Raw genomic sequence first — 23875 nt, 5'->3', positions numbered from 1 at the left:
TGGTAGCCAAGATTCTTGAAATTCAAGCCTCCTTCCAACAGTGGTTTGGAGATAAATTCCCAGTTGACCAGCGGAATATTTTTCTCATTCTGCTTGCCCCCCTTCCAAAAGAATTTTCAAATGGTCTCCTCCATTTTTCTGAGAATACCAGTGGGAGCGAGAAGGACAGAAAACTGAAACAAGGGAAGACTGGAAAGAACAGATTTAATGAGGACAGACTTACCAGCAATGTTAAGCCAGGAATAACCCCAGGCAAGCAACTTGTTCTTGAATTTCTCCAATTGGGGGAGCCAATTTTTGCTGTAAGCTTTTTTGAGAAAAACCGGGAGGCCCAAATACTTGAAGGAAGTCCAATTTGAGGATGTTGCAAAACCAAAGGTTCTGGAAATGGAGTTGAGCAAGATGGAAGTGGTGTTCCAGCAATAGATATGGCATTTGCCTTTGTTTAGATTGCTTCCCGAACCCAAACAAAACTCGTCCAAAGCTCTTTTAAATCTGGAGGCAATAAGCCCAAAAGCTGCTCCCAATAGCAGTGAGTCATCCACGAAGAGGGCATGATTAATGGTTTTAACACCTCTTGCAATACAGAGCCCAACAATATCCTGATCTGCCCTTTTTTGTCTAGGTAAAAACTTAGGACGGAGGCTTGAAGAACAAATAGAAGAGGTGAGAGAGGGCACCCTTGCCTGAGCCCTCTCGTGGCTTTGAAAAAATAGGCAGCTCTACCATTTATTAATGGGGCAATCCAAGGCTCCAAGATGCAAGCTCGAATCCAATTTATAAATTTATCACCAAATCCAAGCTTATGTAAGACTTTCAGCAGAAAACTATGCCTAACTCTATCAAAAGCATTTGCTAAATCAAGTTTGACAACCATACCTTTTTCATTGCGACTCAGGCTTGAATGGATTGCCTCCTAGACTAGAATGAAGTTGTTCACAATCTGTCTACCTTGAACGAAACCTCCTTGGATTTCCGGTATGATTTTGGGGAGGATGGGCTTCAGTCTATTAGCGATGACTTTGGTGATCAATTTGTAACCTATATTACAAAGTGAAATCGGGAAAAACCTGTTAAAGGAGTTGGATCCCTTCTCTTTGGGGATGAGAGCAAGAAAAGCAGAGTTCGTGTTGCCTCTGATTTTCTGGCAAACTTGGGATTTTAGAACTATTTTGTAAAGATCCTTTTCCGTAATGGACTAGCAAATTTGGAGGAATCTGGTTGAGAATCCATCCGTCCCAGTGGCTTTGTCTGGGTCCATGGCAAATAAAATAAGGCAACTGTTGGACACCTAATCCTAAAGGGTTAGTGTGGAAGCCGAAAAGACTAAGTAGTCCAAGGGACCTTGGGATCTGAAACCCAAGAGTCACAACATTGTATTATAAATGTACATCTCCTGTTAATAAAAATGGAATTCACTGATTTATCTTTCCTATTCTCTTTCGCTGTCCATGTGTGTTTAACATGGTATCAGAGCCATGATGAGTGGCCTGTTTTCCCTGAGCAACTGGTCTGAGTTGCCTTGAATAGTGCTGACTAGAGCTGGCCTAGTCTTCTGTAACGCTCCATTAATTCTGCCATCCCTGCGCTGTACCTGCGCCCTGCTCTTCTGAAGCTGCATACCAAATGATGTCAGAGCTAAAACGGTAACGCTGCCTGAAACACTGCTGAGTGAAACGCACGCTGCCTGAAGACTCTTTTTCTGAAGACTACCAGTATAATCGCTGGCTCAGTTGGAGGAGTTGCACTGATAGCAGTAGTGCCAGTGCTGAATCGAAACGCCTGGTAACGTAACCGATAGCAGTAGCGCCAGCGCTGAATCGAAACGCCTGGTAACGTAACCGATAGCAGTAGCGCCAGTGCTGAATTGAAACGCCTGGTAATGTATGGTCTCAGAGCTAACGTATGGTATGGTAACGTAGTATCCCAATTCCGCTTGCGCGTTACTCAACAAAACTCTTCATTTTCGTTTGATTCTCCTTTTGGTCTGCGTGTCATTCAAACTGCTCCGACCTCCCTCCACTTCGCTGTGCATTTCAAATCGAATAATAGATTGTTGTAGCATGTACAATCCGATACTCCGCCTTGTCCAGTAATGGCGGCATCATCGATTCTTTAATGAATTTCTTCAGTACCAGGAATGTGCATTCGGAACGCAGTGCTCTTCGAATATTTTTATGATATTCGATAGTCGGAAGTTGGATTGACGTTTAGCCAATTTACTTCTCTGCCGCCGACCATACCGCTTGCCTTAATTCAATCTTCGCTGGAGATTGGAGGCCGACTTTTAAAATTTCCGAGTTGATTGCGGGGACACCTCAACAAAAAGGAAATGTGAAGCAGCATACGCTTCCGGGCGAGTCGCTGTTCAGTTGACTGGTAGGCGAACTCTCTTTTACAATTTGGTTAGGCTGGTCAAACGGCGCATGAGACAAGAGACCGTCGGATGGATCTCCAAAGGGAAAATCGCTTCTAGTGCCCCGGCTGGAATGCCCGATAAACCCGAATAGAAACTCCTCTGTTCTGTGACAGCCCTTTTTTCGTCTCATTGGGAACGAAGGGAATGATCGTGAGTCTTAATCTTCTTAGATACTTCGCAACCGATACAGACTGAAAGACGTATTCTGGTTAGCGTCATAATGCCTTGGGAATCATCATGGAAAGTAAAGTTTTAAGGGCCAACGAGCACGACAATGGAATCGTTAGATTAGGCATTTGCAGGGAAGTTAAGAGCTCTGTTGACTTCAGCTCAAACAAGTTTCCAACAGGCAGTCTGGCAGTTGAAGAGAGTCACATCAAAACCAGTTCATGGTATCAGAGCCCCTCTACAGGGTCTGACATCCGGAGATAATTATTCCTCTGAGCAGGGAAGCATTATCGTTGTCATTTCTCTGAATTTGAGTTTTTTGGATGAAATTCTATCGTAGAATTCAATTTGGCTATCTACATGCATGTCTGTTTAATTTGATACTGTGCACAAGCTTTCGCTTATAGACAAATGGATGTGCCTCGTTGCAGTTGTATTGTTGAATGGTGAATGCAGTATAACTGGAGTTAACGCTGATAGATGATTTGTAAGTCAAATTTTTTATGACTTGGCACATGCTCAAGCAGATTTTAAGAGCAGTATTGAAGCCACCTCAAAGCAGATTTGGTGTTGTCCATGGAACAATTTGAAACAACCTCTGAGTGAAGTGATTCGTGGAGAAGTGATCAGCATTGTGAAGTGAATTTGAAGCATTTTTGAAGACATTTTTGGAAGTCATTTTTTTGCAGTTTCTTGTAGAGATTTTGCATGATTTCCATAGCAGCTAGATGCTCTGAAGTTTGAAGTTGAGGACAGCGCTCATCTTCACATTTATATATTTTTTTGCATTGGTGATGTTATGCTCCAGTTCATTCTTGAAACGAACTGTAGACTGTTGATTTACCATGTGCCCAATTGTACCAATGTTTATTGTAGCTTGACGAGAAATGTTTATTGTAGTTTAACTTGGTAACATCCAGCTTACTCAGGTCCTGCTCCATCAACCATTTTCGCGACATTTTTGCCACTTGATAAGCCCTTACAATATCTTGTAGTAAGAGTACAATATTATTTTTCTGTTGTTGTTGCCTCAGTTGTGTTTTTTAAGTGACATTGAAGAAAAATGGCCAGACTTGAAGATGCATTAAAGTTATTGAATATCCTAATTCATTCCACTGTTGATGAGATGGTCAAAGTTAACAAAGAAACTCTCTTTGACATCCAAACCTCTCTGCAAACTGCACATGAGAATATTGAGTTTTTGCAGCTTGAAACAAAGCTACAGCAGGAAGAATTACAGCAGTGGAGTCATCATTCTGAACCTGTTTCTGTTCAGAACAATGAAACAGACTCCCATGAACAGCAAGTCAATAATGTTACAGTTCATTCAAATAAAGCAGCAGTTGTATATGCAGATGCAGAAACTCAGTCTGCACTTCCCAAGCCCATCATCAGACCTTGGGAACAGCTTGTCCACAACAAGCACAGAACTGGTCTTGGATATGACAAGGACTTGTCCTTTCATATTCCAGACTATGCCAAGCCCATTCAGTTTCAGAGTGCTGGATTCATTTATGACAGTTCACCTGCTCCTTATGACAGTTCAGTTTCAGCTGTTCCAGATTCTACTCCTCTTCCACCGCAGCAACAACAACAACAGATTGTAAAATGCCAACACTGTGACCGAGTTGGCCATTTGAAAGATCACTGTTTTGATCTTCATCCATGTAAGCACTGTCATAAAACCAGCCATTCTTCACACAGATGCTTCAAAAACAAACGTCCTGCAAGAACAAAGATTCATCTTGGATGGATCGCTTCTTGGCAATGGGCATCAACAGCCAAGAAGATATTCCAAACACATATCAGAACTTGTTCCAGAATATTGAACAGTCTTGCAGTTGAGTTTTCTCCATCTTCTCACCTTGTACCTGACAGGGGGGGAAATGATGGTCATCTACAAGCTTCAAAGACACATCAAGCGAGCCTGAGCCACAACCTGCCACATCAGTTTCAGAGTTGTAGCCAGAGACAAGATGCCTGAACATGCCTTCAGTTGGCAATCTGGGACACTTCCTCTAGCAGAAGACTTCAGCTTCTTGCCAGTTTCGGAAGCATTCCAGGAACAAAATTGAGGACACTTCCTCTAGCAGAAGACTCCAGCTTCTTGCCAGTTTTGGAAGAGTTCCAGGAATTGCATTAAGCATTCCAGAGTTGTTGGCCATCCTTAAACCATCACAAATTGAGGACACTTCCTCTAGCAGAAGACTCCAGCTTCTTGCCAGTTTTGGAAGAGTTCCAGGAATTGCATTAAGCATTCCAGTGTTGGTGGTCATCCTTAAACCACCGCCCTTTTTTACCAACATTTCATAGAGCACATTCAGCCTAGTGCTGCCATGCATTTTTGCACATTTTGTATTACAGCTCTCTTCTTGGACTCATACATAACCCTTCGGATTAAGGGGGGGAATGTTGGACACCTAATCCTAAAGGGTTAGTGTGGAAGCCGAAAAGACTAAGTAGTCCAAGGGACCTTGGGATCTGAAACCCAAGAGTCACAACATTGTATTATAAATGTACATCTCCTGTTAATAAAAATGGAATTCACTGATTTATCTTTCCTAGTCTTTGCTGTCCATGTGTGTTTAACAGTAACCTTGACTTCATTCTTGGTGACTTTAGCTTCGAGGAGGTGATTCATTTTAGCAGAAATCAGGGAGGGGATCTTGTCCATGATATCTGAATTTTGATCCAGATTTATATCTTTGCTATACAGGCTTTTAAAATGAAGAGAATTTGCTTTTTTTATGTTTGCATTATCCTTGTGAATGATGGTACCATCTTTGATTTCGGAAATGGAATTGGTACAATTCCTTGCCTGAGCTTGTTTGTGAAAGAAGGAAGAGTTCCTGTCCCTTGCTTTAAGCCAAAGACTGCGAGACTTAAGTCTCTAGTATTCTTCCTCAGCTAGACATGCCTTGTGATAGTTATGCTGAAACAGGACTTCTTTATCTAGAATCTCTTTTGTTATCTCAGTTGTTTCAACTTGGAGATGATGAATTTCCAGATTGCGTTGAATTTTTTTCCTTTCGTGGGCTAGATTGGGCAGAGATTTGGCCCAGCTTTTCAAAGCCATTTTCACTCTTCTGAGCTTCTCTTCCCAGACGAAAAAAGGGGTAGCCTTTGACCGACTACAACCAAGTGTCCTTAACTAATTGCATGAAGTTCGATTCCTTAGCCCAGAGCAGGCTAAATCTGAAAGGTATAGGTCCAAGGTCAAGCTGAAACACGAGTTCCAGCTTGATGGGTTTATGATCGGAAGTGCTGCAAGGGAGAATATGAACTCTAGCCTCTATACCAAGTAGAAGAAAAGAGCTTTGAAGAAAGAATCTGTCCAACCTGGCAGCTATATGACCAGGACCAATTCTTTTGTTAGTCCAAGTGTACTTGCCAGAGATTGGCTTGATGTCCTGTAGGTCCCAGTCCTGCATAAGGTCCTCTGCCCATTCCCTGGCCAGATCACGGACAATGCTGCCCCCTCTCTTGTCTGCTGATAGGAGTGTGAGGTTCAAATCTCCAGCAATGATGATATTCTCGAGATTAACTAGGTCTGCATGGTTTCTTAAGGAGTCCCAGCAGGCCTTTTTTCCCCGGCGTTCACAGGAACGTACACGTTGAAGAGACTAAAAATCTGATTTGTATCTACATGCTGCAATTTTAAGAACAACTAGTGAAGGTTGAGGGTCTCATAAATGACTGAGAATTTGTTAGCGTTCCAGAGGGTGCCCACCCCACCGGAAGCCCCTCGGGCTGAGATTGCTTTCGCCTCACATTTATTCCAGAGTTTCTTACTTACCTGAAGGAAGGCGGAGTCCTCCAGTTTGGTCTCCTGGATAAGAAGTATGTCTGGAGCTTCTGTCCTGATTAAACTTCTGATGGCTTCTTCTTTGGTTCTGCTTCCCATACCTCTACAATTCCAGGAGACAATCTTCATCATTTGTATTTCTGGTTGGCTCCCTTGGAGCCTTGGGGCTGATTTCTCGCCATCTTTGGTTTTGTCGCTAGTAGCTTCTCAAGAGTTGGCTGGCTGCCTTGGAGCTTGTCTTTGAAGGTTTCCAGCTCTCTTTTTTCCCGATCTGTTTTGCGGCCCCTTGTGGATCTCCTTATCGAGGCTTGAGATTCTCCTATTTCCCCTTCTTCCTCCGAGCCTTCAGATTCTTGCTCAACTTCCTCGACTTCTATAGTGTTTCCTTTGGAGCTCTCAGCGAGGCTTGCCCCCTTGGGAGAAGAGGGGGTACCTTTTGTGATGGGGGTTGATTTTTGGATGTCTGCTTCCTGTGTTTCCTCTATTTGCGAGCTAAGAGGGGCGAATTTATTTTCTTGCTCCATTTTGGGAGGGGGTTGCTGAGAAGGGGCCTGCTGAGGGCCTCTTCCGGTTGGACCAACATGCTTTTGGGTTTTCTTGGCACGCTTGACCTAATTCCAGCCTTCTTCTTTACCCTTATCTGGTTCAGCATTTGTTGGGCATCCTCTGGTGAAGTGGCCGTAGACATGGCATTTTCGGCACTTGAAGGGCAACTGCTCGTAGTCAAGCTTCTGCAAATGAGTCCAGCTTCCTACTTTGATTTTGATGGCTTTCGGAAGTCCCACCTCTAGATCTACTTCTACGCAGATTCGGGCACAGTCATATTGATCTTTGTTGTTTGCCCGGTCTATGAATTTCCCAAGGGCATTGCCGATGTGCTACAACAAGTCCCAATTCCAACAATGCACTGGGAGATTTGGAAGCCTGACCCACACTAGAACTGTTGTAGGAACATCGACTGCAGGGTCAAAATCCGGCGTCCATTTGTTGAGATAGAAGCCTTGGGGACCCATGAAATAGGGGCCATTCTGAAAAATCAAGTCTTTGTCTTCCTTAGAGGTGAATTCGAAGAGAAAAAACCCTCGTCCTAAGAAATAAGAAGTGACGCTATTCTTGATCAAAGGAGCCCAGTTCTTGTTGACCTAGTTCTCAGTGGACTTAGAAGAAGGCCATAGTCCGGTGAACTGGCCGATGAGAACCCGCTCAACCAAGGAAAAGGCAACTTGAATCGGAGTCTCAGGCAGCAGGAAGATTTCAGGAATATCCTCTAGCCTCTTGACGAATTTGGCAGCTTCACTCTTTTTCTTTTATGGCAAGTGGGCCAAGAGCCGAGAGAAGGCTTCGACTAAAGAAGCCGGGGGGGGGGGGGGAGGGGGCCTGCCTGGGGTGAGCCCGGGACCTCCATGAACACGAGTTTTGAACTCCTCCAACAGCAAATGAACCACACAGGCAGGCTCTCAAAGAAGGGCGCAGAAAAGCAATGACAGAGGGCCCAGGGCCACAGGGCAAGGGGACCTAGGGCGCAGGCGCCGAAGCGCAGGCAGCGAGGTAGGGTTTAGAGCGTTCCATCGCACCAGGTCAGCCACTTCTCCGCCCAATTTTCGAGGGTATCTTAGATATTAATCAACCAGTGGATGTTAACCATTATCATCATCATCATCATTGTATTTTAATAGAGGAATAGGCAATTGGTTGGGAATTTATATTTGATTATAATAATAATATATTTAAAAAATTAAATTATAAATTTAATCATAAATAATGCAATATACTCCTTTTTTTTTAAGATTCAAAACTATACATGAATTTTTCAAATAGATTATATTGGTCTTAGTGGATGTTAACCATCATTATCGTCATCATCATTATATTTTACTAGAGGAATTGGCAATTGGTTCGGATTGTACTCGCGTGACACATGGTTGTTCTAGTTGCTATCACTATACCTATGGGGCCTACGACAATCCTCCTCTCCATAGTTGAAGTTCCTCCAAAAAGATTTGAACTTTAGATTTTTTGTTTATACAATACTTCATATTATGACAATAGCCAATTAAACTATTCCTATAGCAAATTGAATTTAAAATATTAAAAAACAAAATCATATATAAAATTATTTTTATAATTACACATTTATTATTTATTTATATCATATATTTTAATAAAATTTATATTATAAATTTTATAAAAAAATTACTAATTTTATTTTATAAAATTAATTTAATATTAATTTTTCATATTATATATATATATATACATATAAAAAATAAATATTGTAAAAAAATAAATTAAACGACCGATAACTTCCTCAACTCGTGAAGCGACAACACAGAAGCGATAACAAGTGTTGACAAATTTGTCCATGATACGAGTTGGGAACGATCACGAACCTTTGACAATGACTATTGCAAGGACGTTATGGTCAAAAAAGATGGAAATCAAAATATTTATTTGATAAAGTAAAATTAAGTATTCGGTAAGTAATTTTGTATATAGTTTTTAGAGATAGAATATATGTATCATGAGATATTTTTATTTTTTTAATGTAGCGAAGAATTTTTTTTAATGTATTAATTTTATTTTATTTTATTTTTATTTTTATTTTATTTTTATTTTTATTTTTTTCAGGGAAGGAATGTAAGGTAAATCAATTAGTTGTTTACGCACACATAAGTAGATCAAAGTCTTTTTATGTTTTTTAAAATTTTAAGTGTAAATTTAAGTGGGTCTAATAGTTAAGACTATGTGTTTTTTTCTTGGAGATAACAAGTTCAAAATCAAAGTGGGGTAGAGTTTGTACATGTTGATGCTTTCTCTCATGTTAAGGATGGTATGTAAGGTAAACAAATCGGTTGCTTGTGCACACATAAGTAGATCAAAGCCCACCCCTATGTCCTATGAAATTTGAAGTGCAAACTTGAGTGGGCTTGATGGTTAAGAACATGTGTTTCCTCCTTGGAAGTAACAAGTTCAAAATCAAAGTAAGGTAGAGCTTGTTCATGTTGATTGATTAATATTGATCCACTATGATAAGGCTTGAGGGCTAGGCGTACCCCTTGCGTGGGACCCCAAATGATCATTGATGAGAGTGTCTCCAAATGTTTCATCCCTTGCTAAGTCACAAGGTCCTACTAGTATTGGCTTGCATGCTATCGATACTAGGTCACCCAATTTTTCATTTAAAAAAAGGTAACTCGTCATTTGCAATTTTGCAACTTGAACCAATAGAGAAATCGAAGAAGCCCATAATATTCACAAAAAAAACCAACCTAAGTACTCACCCTTGACCTATTGCTTATAATTTACAACACCCAACCATTAGAACTGACTCACGAGGCTAAATTGCAAATATATTTTTAAAAATAAACATATTTTAACATATAAATGTATTTTAAAAATAAAATATATTTTAATATATATGTGAATATATATATATATATATATATATATATATGACTCTTGTTAAATAATGGTGGGATAATCATGTTAATCAACGGTGGAATAATCATATTTATTGTTATTTACAAATGCATGTTGACTTGTCATCATTATTTAAAGAAAACCACACTGCTTAAAATGAATTGTTGGTGACTTATATGATGGTGGAGTTTCATTCCTCTATGATGCTTCTTCCTAGGCCATGAACTTATTTCCTTATTGCATTGAGAGGTGCTTTGCAACCTTGTATGGTAGTGCTCTTGTGATGTCTAATATTTTGACTAGATCAAAATAAAATAAAAATAAATAATTAACATAAATGGTAGAGATGTTGTAATGTTTTGACTTGGTCAAAATAAAATAAAAATAAAAAACATAAAATTAATAATTGTAAGTACAATTATAATTAATAATTAAACTAATCTAGGTCCATCTTAGCTTCGGATCTACCAAGCTTGATAGATCTGGAGTTAAGATGGATTTAGACTGGTGTTTAAAGAAGATGGGCTCTTAGCAAATTAAGTATTATTTTAGGTCTTACCTTGGGACCAAAGATAGGTACAACCTAAATAATACCCATAGAAAATCTAGTATCCATTGTGGTCATCGCCAAAGGTAACCAAAGTTACCTTCAGTAAAATCATGTGCTTTCAAGTAACATTCAATCGTAATCTTGTATATAAAACTAGATGTTACCCATAGTTATAATGTAATCTCTTATCTAAACGATAATATAAACATATTTTCATAAATATTTTTATATGGAAGAAGATAAAGGTTGTCATACATTTTGTTCATATTACTTTGTGTTTTGTGAAGAATAGTGGCCATTATGGAGTATATATAAAAGAAAACAATATGCATACAACAAGATTTCTACTGTGTGACAAATATCTCAAGATGTGATGTATGTGAAAGTTTTTCGTATCAATATATATGATGTATAAAAGACGTAAGAGAACACTGTCTTTGCATTGAGAGTAGTGAGGTGTTGTACAATTGAGTATGAGGGAGATGTCGTCACAAATGAACATAACATTACATCAAAATAAAGAAATAATTTAAACGTATATATATATATATATATATATATATATATATATATATATATATATATATATAAGAGACAACATCTAAAAATTTAAATTAACCTAAATCCATCTTAAACTTGAATTTATCAAACATAAAAAATGGTTAAATTTCTCAATGTGTAATTTTTTCAATCATTTAATGTGAAGGAATTAATACATGACATAGAATTAAATGATTACAAAAATTACATATTAAGAATTTAATCTCTCTCGATGTTTGATAGATCAAGACTTAAAATAAATCTATACTAATTATTTGCACATTCAAGATATACATACTCATCTTATACAGATAAATGAATTAATTAAATAAAATATAAAAAAAATTAATACCCATAGGTTAAATGTAATGAAATCTTTATTTTAATATGAAATCTTTAATCTGTGATATACATATGCATATTTATTTAGTTTGATGGAAAATTTTATTTTTTCACATTTTGTGAATGATAATCATATTATTATTATTTTTGTAAAGTTAAATTCTATTTATTTATTAGATAAATATACATATCGAAGTTTTGGTTTGCCACTCAAGAACACAAATAAGTGGCAAACCATAAACTTTTAACAATCTCAATTCAAGATTAAAAAACATAGCTAAAAATTGAAAATGTTCTCATTTAAAGTTGGATGTTATCAAACCAACCATAACTGTCTAACTTGTATACTAAAAATCAGAAAGAAACAAAATGATAACAATTAAGCATGAGGCTAAGAAGAGTCCAAAGGCTCCACCTCGATGGGTTCCTTTCCATGTTGAGGGGAGTTGCCAGAGTCTGGTGGGAGGATGAGATGGTCTTCAATCCACTTCATTTGCCTATTTAGGATCTTCATACGACTAGAGTTCATCCAACATTAAGAGGATCCCCTTCTTAGCTTCATTATGGTCCAGTAGAACTAGAGCCAACAATATCTTCATATGCCAGTGCAAATCAACCATGTGCATGTATTGGTTGTGTTTGCCTCCTGCATGGCTTGTGTTAAGTATCCACGAAGCCACTTTAGCTAATATATTAATCTCTGGTAAGTAACCATGCTCCCCTATGATTTCTATATCAACCTCGTCAAGTTTGACCACGATGGCTTCACTGGGGGAGCAATACCATACCATGTGCGTTCATATTGGAGGATATATATTGAGGAAAAAATGACATAATATATTGGGGGTAAAGCGTTTTTATGTTGGCAGATATAAAAAATGGAGTTCAAAGTCAATGAAAAAATATAAAGGGGTATAAAAAATATTAATGAAAAAATGGATACCAACAATATCTAGTGAAAGTAGGGGGTTTTTAAATTGGGAAGGTGTATTGGGTTTGTATTGGTAGGGGGTTAAATAATGTGATTTTTAGAGATATTTTCCAATATGTAGTCAAATTAAGGGTATTGTTTAGTATGCCATGAATGCACATGATATGGTATAGGTTCATTGAGTGAAGCCCCTATGGGTTCGACCTAAAAATTAACAACAAATGCTCATGAAAGTGACGTACTGAGGACTCTGCTCATTGGTGAGCACGAGTTCGACCCCTACTTTGATAATATGCTACCTCTCGATGACTACGTGCATGTTGTCTTGGCATGGTGGAATTCCCACTCATTAATAACTAATGTTTCTAGAGCCTAAGCGGGGATGTGACGGCAACTAGTGAGGACATGACTTGACATTGGCTAGAGTAGAGAGCGAGCCAAAGAAGACACCACGAGCCTTGAACGCAATGGAAAAATGAGATAAGGCAATAGGGTGGACATACTAGACACCAAAAACCCTAAAGACAACGCCCATAAAGGATGAACTAGATGCATTTTAGAAAAGCAAGCACTTTGTGGAAAGATCCCAAAAAAATCTCCAAGACAATAGCTTCATGCCAATTCAACAAGAATGGCAAGGATGAGACCATGTTAGAGAACGAATACAATGCCATCAATGTCAAATACTGAGAAGAAGTGATTGTGATCAACAAGTAATGGCTATGTCCATAACTTCTTAGCTGCCTCTGCAAATCAAAATGAATAATCCTGGAAGGATAGGTTGAAACTATGTCTGCAAGAAGCTCCATATAACGAGAACTAAGTAATATCACCACCCAAATCTTCCACCTGATTTCTCAAATCACATCACTATCAATTTCTTCTAATGCATAATAGGAGTAGAGTAACGATACATCCTTTTCATCCCATGGAGTAATTACCAACTATGGTCGTTAGGGAGGGTGCAGTGGCATGTTCTCGCCTATGATTTCTTGGTGTGATGACTGCCATATGCCACCTCACTTGGCACCTCTTGTATCACCCCATCTAGGAAGTGATCACATAAATATTACTAGCAATTTCACCTAAAGGTGAAAAGGAACATCGAAGCCATGTTTGGTGCGTGCAAAGCCATGAACTTGGGTGACTGACAACGATATAACCATAAACAAGCAATGGTTTTTCACATGTCAATAATTGAGATTGCTAGTAATAAACATTGATATAGGTTAGTAATAAACATTGATACAAGTTGGAATTTATAGTCAATATCCCTCAATTCTCACCGCAACACCGGTCACATGAAACATAACTGTTCAAACTTTGGCTCTAACTCACGAGATAAGGTTGATTCCATCTGTAACCGATCTCCAAACCCTGGTTCGTTTGAAACCCCAAAACCCATCCTCAATAACCCTGGTTCATCCATGCTCCTTGTTTAAGTGTCGCAAGTGAAACAAAAGATGACATGCAAACTGATCAAAATGATCTGGACAACTACAAGCTTAAAAATATCTTGAAAATCACAGAAAGAAGAAGCGTTTATTTCTTCAAATGAATGCCATAACCTGAGGCTAGGTATTTGCATTGCATTGCACTTCCAACGAACCATGGTGAAGCAAAATTTTCACAAGATAGCATTTTGCATTCTGCTATGTTATTTGATTTGGTCGATAATTCTATTGCTTGCCTTCTTTATAGAATTTGCAGGTACACATCAATTTAGAAATGCTTCACAGACGACGTACCGACAACAATTATGTCTCTAGATCAATGGAGAAGTGTTGACGAAGGTTATCAACAAGCCATTAGCGGATACTAAGCAGACTATACTGCTTTCAACATTGCAACAATTGGGATATGGATCTAATCAACACAAAGGTGTCAACCCTGAGAAACCTTTGTACTTAGATGATTGCAAGGGTATGTATGTTTACATGTACAATCTGCTCACAAAATTCAACAACCTTCTTTTGGCAGAATGCCAAAAATTGACTGTATGGACAAATACATGTCTGCATATTTCCAACTTAGGGCTCGACCGACCTTTATTTATGTTGGGGAAGCTGGGCGTACTTCGACATGTCCAAGCATGTCAGGGATTTCAATTTGACAGCGAGCTTGTTTTTGAATGCTTGAGATCGTAATAAAGAACTGTCACAAGCCATTCTCGTCTCCTCTCACAACCTGATCAACCCAAACAATTTTTGAATGCTCACAAGCTGTTTGGAGTGAGCAACATTTTGAGAATTCTCAATTAGCTTCTTGACGATAGGAAAAAAAGCGATGTAATGAAATCTATTGTGTACCAGGCCAATGCAAGGGAGAAGGATCATGTTCATGGTTGTTTTGGAATTATTGTGATGCTTCAAACCCAGGTGGAGCGATTGAAAGAAGAGCTAGAACTGGTGAGGAGCCAAGTAATGTTTTTCGACCAGCAGTTTCAGAATAAGGTTGACCCATATAACAATAATTTGTCTGCACAACAACAACAACAACAACAACTTTAGCCCCTAGGCAATGGAGTCGAAGTTGTGCCTACCTCATGGATATCTCCTTCTTACATGCACTCCCCTTACATGGACTATGATGGTTAGGGTATTTATCGCCAATCTAATTTGAGGCCTAGTAACAATTTGTTGCTTGAATACAAACTAAGACATGATCATAGTGACTCCAAATAAGCATGTGAATCTAGGTACGTTTGTTAGTTAGTTAGTTAATGACTTCATTCTTTTTTGTTTTCCTTTGTGGATTCGAAAGTTGGTGTGTTTTTTTTGGAATTTTTTTCAATAGAACAAGATTTTACAAATATGTATTTGGTTCATTTGTAACAAATGCAGTGCAGAGTCTTCGCTAAAAGAAAGTCGGTCTTTAATGGAGCCTGTCGCATATCATGAGCAACTCAAGAGTACGGTAGCCTTGTTCACTCTCACCCACTCTTGCTAACCAGCACTAGAACATTATAACAATTACTCTCCATCTGTTTAATAGATTTTGTAGTTGGACCTTATTTTTATCTCCAACATGATGCTAAAATTCATGGAGTTCCACAAGGAATATTGGAAACTCTTGTTGTATGAAAAGTGATCTCTTTCTTCTTCGTAATATTGCTCAGAAAAGTTATTAGGGTGAGCAGGTTTTTGCACAAACAAATAGAAAAAGGACTTAGTTTGGAACAATAACACTACTAGTTTTCTAGCATACCATTGATGGGCGAAGTGACATTCACTTGAATAGACCACTAGGAGGCATCATCATCGTCTAGGCTTCTCATGTTCGGAATTAGAGAAAATGGTATGTCATCGCACAGAGGTGCAGGCATCGTGGACACCATGGGATCAGAAGGTAAAGCGATGAAAAACATATGAGCGATGAGGGATTAGAACGACTTGTCTCCACCATAAATTCAACAATCAATGTGCGACGATGAATTCTGATAGTCATTGTAAGCATAGGGCCTATGGGTTTCTTGAAGTCCACTGCCAACCAATCACGTGTTAAATTTGGATAAGTACGAGGAAGATGAAATTTACGCTCACTAATTAGTTGGAGTGAATAATATTTGCACATAAAAAAACTCATAAAGAAAATGCCTTTAACGTAATTACTAAACAATGTGTATACTTAATTTTTACAAATTTAAGTGGATGTGAGTAGTGAATATTTTGATATTATAATTTTGAGATGACAAATCAAATCACTTGAGTTAACCTTAAAAACTTGTTAATAAATCTTCATATGGTAATTTACCCTTATCAAGACCTAGTCAAAAATGTTTTTTTTTTTTTAAATGTTCCTATCAACATCAAATTAGTTTCTTTAAATTAAAAAATCTGGAATAAACACTTAATTGTAATTTTAAGTGCCATCATTCTACTTTGTCCAACAAGATAAAGATTCCACACCATTTGTGTTATCATTCTACTTTCTACATTCTACATTCTACTCTGCGACATTTAATTTACAATGAAACATATTTTCCACTTTCTTCCAAAAGATAGGACGTTTTCCACCTTATAGTGGGGACAATTCTACCCTCCATTTAATATATTATTCAAATAAAATATTTCCATACAAAAAAACAGCTATTAAAAACACCAAAAATATCTATACACACCATAGAATTTGCAGCCCCAACTCAAAATCACATAGGAAAGACAAAGTCCAAAGGACACCAGGTCAGGCAGGACAAAGTCCACCAGCTAATGAGCATGAAGAAAAGGAAGCCTCCATGGTCATAACTATTAAAGCACAAGGCATAAAGAGAAAGGGGGTGGTCAGTGCATAAAGCAGTTTCTACTTCCACGCCACCAAACTACACGTGTACTTGGTTTTTGGTTCTAGAGGGCCGTCGTTGTCGCGGCCCACAAGGTCTGGAGGATGGGGAAACTCCGCCAAATTGGGGATCAAATTTGGCGGCTTCTTGTAATAATATACGCGAAGACTGAGAGACCGACTTCCCAATTCTCCGACAAAAACGTCGTAACTCGATTTGTGTCTCTGGATCTCTTTTAAATCCCCGTCGGATCCTTCACGGTTTTGAACCCACGGCCATTTAATTTTCTTGCAGATATGAGCGGCGGCCGCTGCAAGCAATACAAAGAACAGAGGAAGTGAATATTATAATGCCTTGCAGATGCATCCATTTCCGTTCTGCTGTATCTCCCCAGTGATCATTGAGGAGACGGAAATAATGCCGGTCTGTCCGCAATCCAGCTGCCTGCTCCCGGCTGTGAACGATGAAGAGCCCAGGTCAAATGACGCCAGTAATAATCCCGTCCGCCCCGGGACTTTTCCTCCGCCTCCGCCTCCGCCTCCCCCTCCTCCGCCTCTGCCAAATTGTAGCAAGCTGAATAACATCGTTGTTGGCGGTGGCGTTGCGGGCATTCTGCAGAAATGGGTGAACTACGGCAAGGGGTGGAGGCACCGGTGGTTCGTACTTCACGACGGAGTTCTATCGTATTACAAAATTCACGGCCCTCACAAGATTTCTATTAGCAGAGAGACGGAGAAGGGCATTAGAGTGATCGGCGAGGATTCGCTGAAGCTTATCAGGAAGCCTAAGAATCAAGGGGTGGAACCCAATCGCCGACGACGGCCTCTTGGAGAAGTGCATTTAAAGGTATCAGCTCTTAATTTTAATTTTTAGGCCTTCAAGATCTATATTGAGCTGCAATTTTGACTACTGTCAGGGTTTTGACCTTGTCTTTACACTGGCAATGGTGAATCTTTGATTAATAACCCTAAAGAACATATTTTTGGACATGAAAAACATCGAGTTATAATATTTATGCATATTAGATTTCATTTTAGCAGTAATTTTGATGATCAAGGGAATTTTGACTTCGTTTTTTCGATGTTAAGCTTTTTAGATTTATTTTTTGTACAATTTTCACGATCAAGGGAATTTTGTCTAATTTTTTGTATTTTGTGTTCGCATTTAGATTTCAGTTTTAGCAGTAATTTGGTTGATTGATGGAATTTGGATTTTATCTCAAAGTTAATTTCGATGTTAAACATTTTAACTTTATTTTTAGCATCTGTTTCAGGATTGAGGGATTTTGATTGTATCTTTTTTGTATTTTTGATGTTCTTATTTTAGATTTAAGTTTAGCGGTACTTTTGTTGATCGATGGAATTTTGACTGCTTCTTTTAAGGCAATTTCGATTTTACACATTTAAATTCATTTTTAGCAGCCTGTTTGACGATCGCCAGAGAATTTTGACTGCATCTTTATTTATTTTTTAATCTTCGCTTTTAGATTTAACTTTAGTAATAACTTTGATGATTGGCCGAATATTGACTATTGACATGCGTTTTTCAGGTAACTTTGATGTTACACATTTCAAATTTTGTTTTTGAGCAGCAATTTTGACGTTTATGAATTTCTGATGTTCGCAGTTTAGATTTAATTTTTGCAAATTTTCGATGATGAAGCGAATTTTGAGTCTTGATTGTGTATATAACGTAATTTGGTTGTTATTACTGATGATCGAGGGAACTATGACTGTATCTTGATATCTGACAGAAGGAAATTAGTGATTTATAACCCTAAATATCAGGATTTAGGAGGTGAAAAACAGTCTGTTTTAATTTTAGAAGAGCTAAATTTTTGATAAATAACCGAAAAGAACAGGGTTTTGGAGGTGAAAAACAGTAAATTTTAATTTTATGCTCCTTATTTTTTGATTGAATACTTCTGGTCAATATGACCAAGAGGCATAAGAAATTCAATCTGCAGAAATGTGTTGCCATGCCGCAGAAATCACCCTTCAGCTAAGAGGCATGAGTTGGGGGTTTGAATTTTACCAAAGTTACCCAGGAGGACTTGCACCTGGCCCCGCAAGTTTTTCACAAGCACTGGTGCAAACAAGCAAGAGCGCAAGCACAATTTTGTCATTAGAGAGGCTTAAGCCCTTGCGTGGGCAATAACTGCACCTTACTTTCATTGACTGAACAAGTCACTATTGACATCTTATGCCCTTTAGATCTAAATTTAACTGCAATTGGATGTTCAGGGGAATTTTGAATATATCTCTGCTTTCACAGAGTGAAATCTTGTGATTAACAATGCCAAAGAACAGAATTTGGAGGTGAAAACAGCTAATTTTGATGTTATGTGCTTTGGATCTAATTTTACCAAAAATTTTGACGATCGAGGGAATCTGACAGGATCTTTATATTGATAGAACAAAATCTGTGATCAATAACCCATGAGATCATAATTTTGGTGATGGAAATTGGTGAATTTTGGCCATGGTTTCAGGCTAATTTTTTTTTTTACTTGCCCACTTTCTTTGGAAGGCCCTCTTTTTGGGACACTTTGAGGATTAGGGGCAGCCACAGATAATTATGGCACACACTTTGGCTGTCTGCTATTCACTTTCTGGGGAATTACTCTTGTAAGGCTACATTTTTTGAGGGAGCATATCCTCTTAGCTATAAGGGGGATAGAGAATTTTTAAGCAGGATTTGTTTTTTTGTTTTTGTTATGTTTTTGTATTTTGTATTTTGTATTTTGTTTTTTGTTTTTGTTTTTTGCTTTTTTTTCTCGGGTTAAACTCAAACTCAGTGTCTTTCATAAAGATGCTGAATCCCTTACTATTGGGGTACAGGCTTAGATGAATGTTTTGGACCAAGAATTGGCCAAGGCCCAGACTGTACTTGGATCGGAATCAGTTGGTGACTTGCTTTATGAACTGCTTTAATTAATATATATATATATTTTAAGTGGCTGAACGGGCTTTTCGGGCTGGCTTGGTTCAAACTAGTTCAATGGCTGGCCAGTTTTTAAAACACTGGCTTATATGCTAGTATTCTGGCATTTTTAGGATGAGAATTTCCTTGTAATTCTGTTGTTTTATTTCTCTTTTTATTGTATGTTGCAAGTTGCAACACCTTGCTCCATGAAATAATATATGTTGCATTTCTTAAAATACAGCTAATTTTGGTGTTATGCCTTTTGTATTTAATTTTAACAGTAATTTTAATGGTCAAGGGAGTTTTAACTGTATCTTTACATTGACACAATAAAATTTGTGAATAATAAACCTAAAGAACATAATTTTGATGATGAAACCAGTATATTTTAATGCTGCACCTTTTAGATTTAATTTAATACTTTGATTGTGGGAGTTTTGACATCACCTTTACATTGAGAGAACGAAATCTGTGACCAGTGTCCCCAAAGATCAAAATTTTAGTGAAAAACAATAATATTTGTGATTCTTTTTCTTATCACAACTGTCTGTGCTGCTTTAGTTTCTTTCATTTTCTTAATTTCAAAATTTTTGGCGATGGAGTTGTGGTTCAACTGTGAAGATGGCAGCATGTCATGCAACACATGAAGTCTTCGCTCTCAGTGGTATGAGTAAATGGTTTGGGTGGGGTACAAATGCTGGATGATTTTGGTGGAACTATTTCCCTGGTTGTGGCAGGATAGCCTAATGAAAGTGCTTATTATCAGTGGTTTGTAATTTACAGATGAAGAAATTTGATTCCTCTCAGTTCTTGAAAGATTCAGAGTTAAGATGTGTCTATGCTGGTATTCTGATTACTCTTTGCTCCATCTCTGGTATTTAGCTGCTATTATAGTTCATGCACTCTCTATTGTTGGTACTCTTTAAGCTGTTGCTATGTTGGTTCCATAAAACTCTGCAATCAAACTACAGATGATTGAAGCTGAATTTCCTGCTGTGATAATGATTTGTAGATTGCTATTGCGAGTTTCCCTCTGTTATAATACCAGGTTATTGGTTAAAGTTCATAACAGAAGCAGCCCACTTACATAAGCAAAACAGTCCTTGAGGGGCAAATTCAGCAAGATTTAGCAATAATATAATTTTGATATTACACATTTTAAATTTATTTTAGCAGCAATTTTGATGATCGAGGGGATTTTGACTGTATCTTTAATGTATTTTTGATGTTTATATTTTATATTGAATTTCAGCAGTAATATTGATGATTGAGCAAATTTTGAATTTGGATTGTGTAATTAATGTAATTTTATTGTTAATGCATTTTACTTTTTAGATTTAATTTTAGCAGTAATTCTGATGATTGAGGAATTTGACTGCACCATTGAGTGAACAAATTCTGTGACTTACGGCCCAAAAGATCAGAACTTAGGAGGTGAAAAAGAGTTACTGTAATGTGATACATTGACTGCTGTATCCCTAGGTCTCAATTGGCAGAGTTAAATCTTTGATGAATAACCCCAAACATTAAATTTTGGAGGTGGTGTAAAACAGTAAAATTTAATCTCATGCCCCCTTTGTTGTTGATTGCATGCTTGTGGACTGTTGTAGCTCGTTTTATTTTCCTCATATATTGAAAAAGAAAAAATATATGTATGAGTATTTCGAAAAAAGAAAAAGGAAAAAAAGAAAAAGAACAAAATCAAAATCAAGTTTTAGCTTTACGAGTTTGATTAAACGCTAATGGTGGAGTAGCTGCTGATTAACTCCAACGTACAGTATTAATTTGTAAATGCGGTGGGCCCGAGTACATTAAAATTGTATGCAGATAAAGGTCAGACGACTTGTCGGGCGGAGTGAAGCGCGTTGTCGGGCCCATCTGATGGCGCAAACCCGACGATGCAACATTCACCTTGTTTATGCCATCGGGTGCCCCCGTAAGCCTTCATCAATGATCAAGGTTGACTACAGATCAACAGTCGATATCCATTAGGGGAGCAGCCCGACGAGATTTCTCCGTACTGATGAGTGCCCCCGTAGTGCCACAACAAGTGTGTATTGCATGTTGTCACTACCTCGTCATTGCTCCATCACTGCAACCTCACCCTGTCACGTCATCCAGTGATTTCACCACGCCACCTGCCACGTGCACATTTATTACCATTTTCCCCCCATTCATTCCGTTTCTCCATAAATCTCGTTACCATCATTCCCCTCATTTTATCATTATTAGTTCACTGTATCTGTAATACGATGCACTTGTCTAAATCAGAGCTCAAGTCAGTATCAATTGTCCAGTAACCAGATATTTACACGTCATTCCTATTTGTTCCCATTGTCAAAATGTCAAATAAAGTAGTGTTAGCATGGTCTTCCTCTCACATTCCTCTCATGGACACTGAGAGGTGTGTTTTTGACCCAATTTGCTCCCTGGATTTGATGGAACTTCACCAATATATCCTAGTTAACCAGAAAACTGAGAGGTATGTTTTTGACCCAATTTGCTCCCTGGATTTGATGGAACTTCGCCAATATATCCTACTTAACCAGAAAGAATCCCTAGTGTATAATGCAGTCATCAGGTCTGGTCTTCTTGCTGCCATAATTCCCCAAACCTATTTTCCCTGAATTCATCTATTGGTTGGTCTCTGCTCTCTACCCACAGAAATGTTTTGTGATGAACAAATTGGGTGAAAATATTTTCCAAGTGTCTTCTCTCTTAATTCAACAAGCCCTGGTTTTTCCCTCTTCAAATTCTTACACATTGTTTTCAGAGGAAACCTTGCTGTCAATTTTTCAAAATCTATTTGCAAAAGACTATGCCCAGATGACTTTCTTTTTAATGCCCTCAGGACAACATTTGCCTATGGAACCTACTGAGTTTTCTCTTGAAACTTTTACCGAAGATGTAAGGCCGGTTCTGCAAATCATTGCCAAGGTTTTGGGAAGGGAGGATACACATGTCATTGATCGGGCCATTCTAGGGATGTTTAATTTGATGTTGCAGCCTGAGACAGTATTTGATATACCTGCTTATTGGGAAATAATGGTTAATTCACAATTAACAGACCTTGCTCTCACTAGATGTTTTAGATTTCCCTCATTGGTAACCTACCTCTTTTTGTATACTCATGTGGAGAGATTCATGCACTTGGGACTGAATATAATGGACTTACACAAAAACAAGCAATCAATGGTGTTTTGGACAGATATCATAAGAAGTCATGCTGATTATGAGGGGTTTATATATTTTACTACTTCTTTCTTGTCAGTTGCTTATTCCATTATCAATAGCTCTCCCATACCTTGTATTTTTCCAAAGGCTCAATCTCTCCTTCAACTTAGCAAAGATGTTAAAGTGGGTGATTAGTTCTAGTTTGAAGATCATGCTGAGATTAGACTATATGGAGCTGAAGTTGCCCCTTACAGACTCCCTATATTTGTGCATATGAGGTTGTTTTCTTTGGAGTTCATTAGGCAAAGTTTAAATGTTGATCAAGTGCATTTTGTCCCAGCAAAGAAGGGACGTTTTTTCAAATTGCCAAAGACAGTGGGACCTTTTATTGTGAACAACATGTAGGCCATGGAAGAAGTGCAAAAAATTCTTGAAGGTATGAAGCTACAACTGGGTGAAAAATGGTCATATGACCCTCACCATATCATTTCTATTAAAAGAGTTGAAAATGCCTATGCCATGTATATACTTGAACCTTGTCTAGATCTAGAAAAATTGGCAAATGGAGGTCATACAGGTGTACTAGGAGGAATGGAGGTGGAGACTCCTCATCCAATTGAGAAAAGTTTGAAAAGAGGCAGTGAAGATATTATTGATTTAGAAGATGAAGCAGGTAAAGATTCAAAGAGGGCAAAGTTTTCAGAGAAAGAAATAGAGCTTGGATCTCTGGGTGGAAGTTCCTCAGCCTCAACGGGTTTTCAGTTATAGTTGAGACTCGAGAGATGTCACTTGTACACCCTCCTCTCCAATTCTAGAAGTTTCTCAGAATTCCGTTCCTATCATAAAACAATTATATAGTCAAATAGAAGAAAGAAACAAAAGGGTGAAGGAGAATATGGAGTCTTAGCTTGAAGCTCAAGCTATTTCTGAATACCATACCAGATTATTATCTGCCATGGACCTTGAGAGAAATCAATTGAAGTTATCTTTCTCTCATCCTTCTGCATTGACTGTTTCATCATCATCTGGTTTCAAAATTGTCAACTTGACAGTAGATGCAAGAGAAATCCCACTGCCTGACAAGATAAATTTACATAGGCAGATTGGAGAACTAATATATAGTGATTTGAATAAAACATCCTTGGCTGCCAGCAAAGCTGAAGCTTTGTTAGGGAAAGTGGTTAATCAATTAAAGTTGGAAAAGGCAAATTCTAGAGCTTTGTCCACTCAAAATGAAGAGCTGAAAAGCTAATTGTGAAAATTGGTGTGAACCTTGAGGACAAGAGTGTTGTTTAGAAACTTTTGCAGGGAATTGAAGCTGA

General features: G+C 38.1%; 1 protein-coding gene across 1 annotated transcript in view; it reads left to right on the top strand.

Annotated features, from left to right (window-relative positions):
• Window positions 1-16623: 16623 nt before the first annotated feature.
• The window catches only part of ORP1C (OSBP(oxysterol binding protein)-related protein 1C), a 79491-nt gene continuing 72239 nt past the window's right edge, over window positions 16624-23875 (top strand). The window contains exon 1 of the mRNA XM_089430978.1: window positions 16624-17300. Within this exon, the coding sequence (XP_089287104.1) occupies window positions 16815-17300 (486 nt within the window). The 5' untranslated portion in view covers window positions 16624-16814. The remainder of the gene's footprint in view (window positions 17301-23875) is intronic.

Source organism: Pinus tabuliformis, chromosome 6 (assembly GCF_031772625.1).
Source record: "Pinus tabuliformis cultivar Carrire ecotype Pingquan chromosome 6, CPIR1, whole genome shotgun sequence".
Lineage (NCBI taxonomy): Eukaryota > Viridiplantae > Streptophyta > Pinopsida > Pinales > Pinaceae > Pinus > Pinus tabuliformis.
The sequence above is the reverse complement of the archived record's forward strand: the minus strand, read 5'-3'. Positions and strand labels throughout refer to the sequence as shown.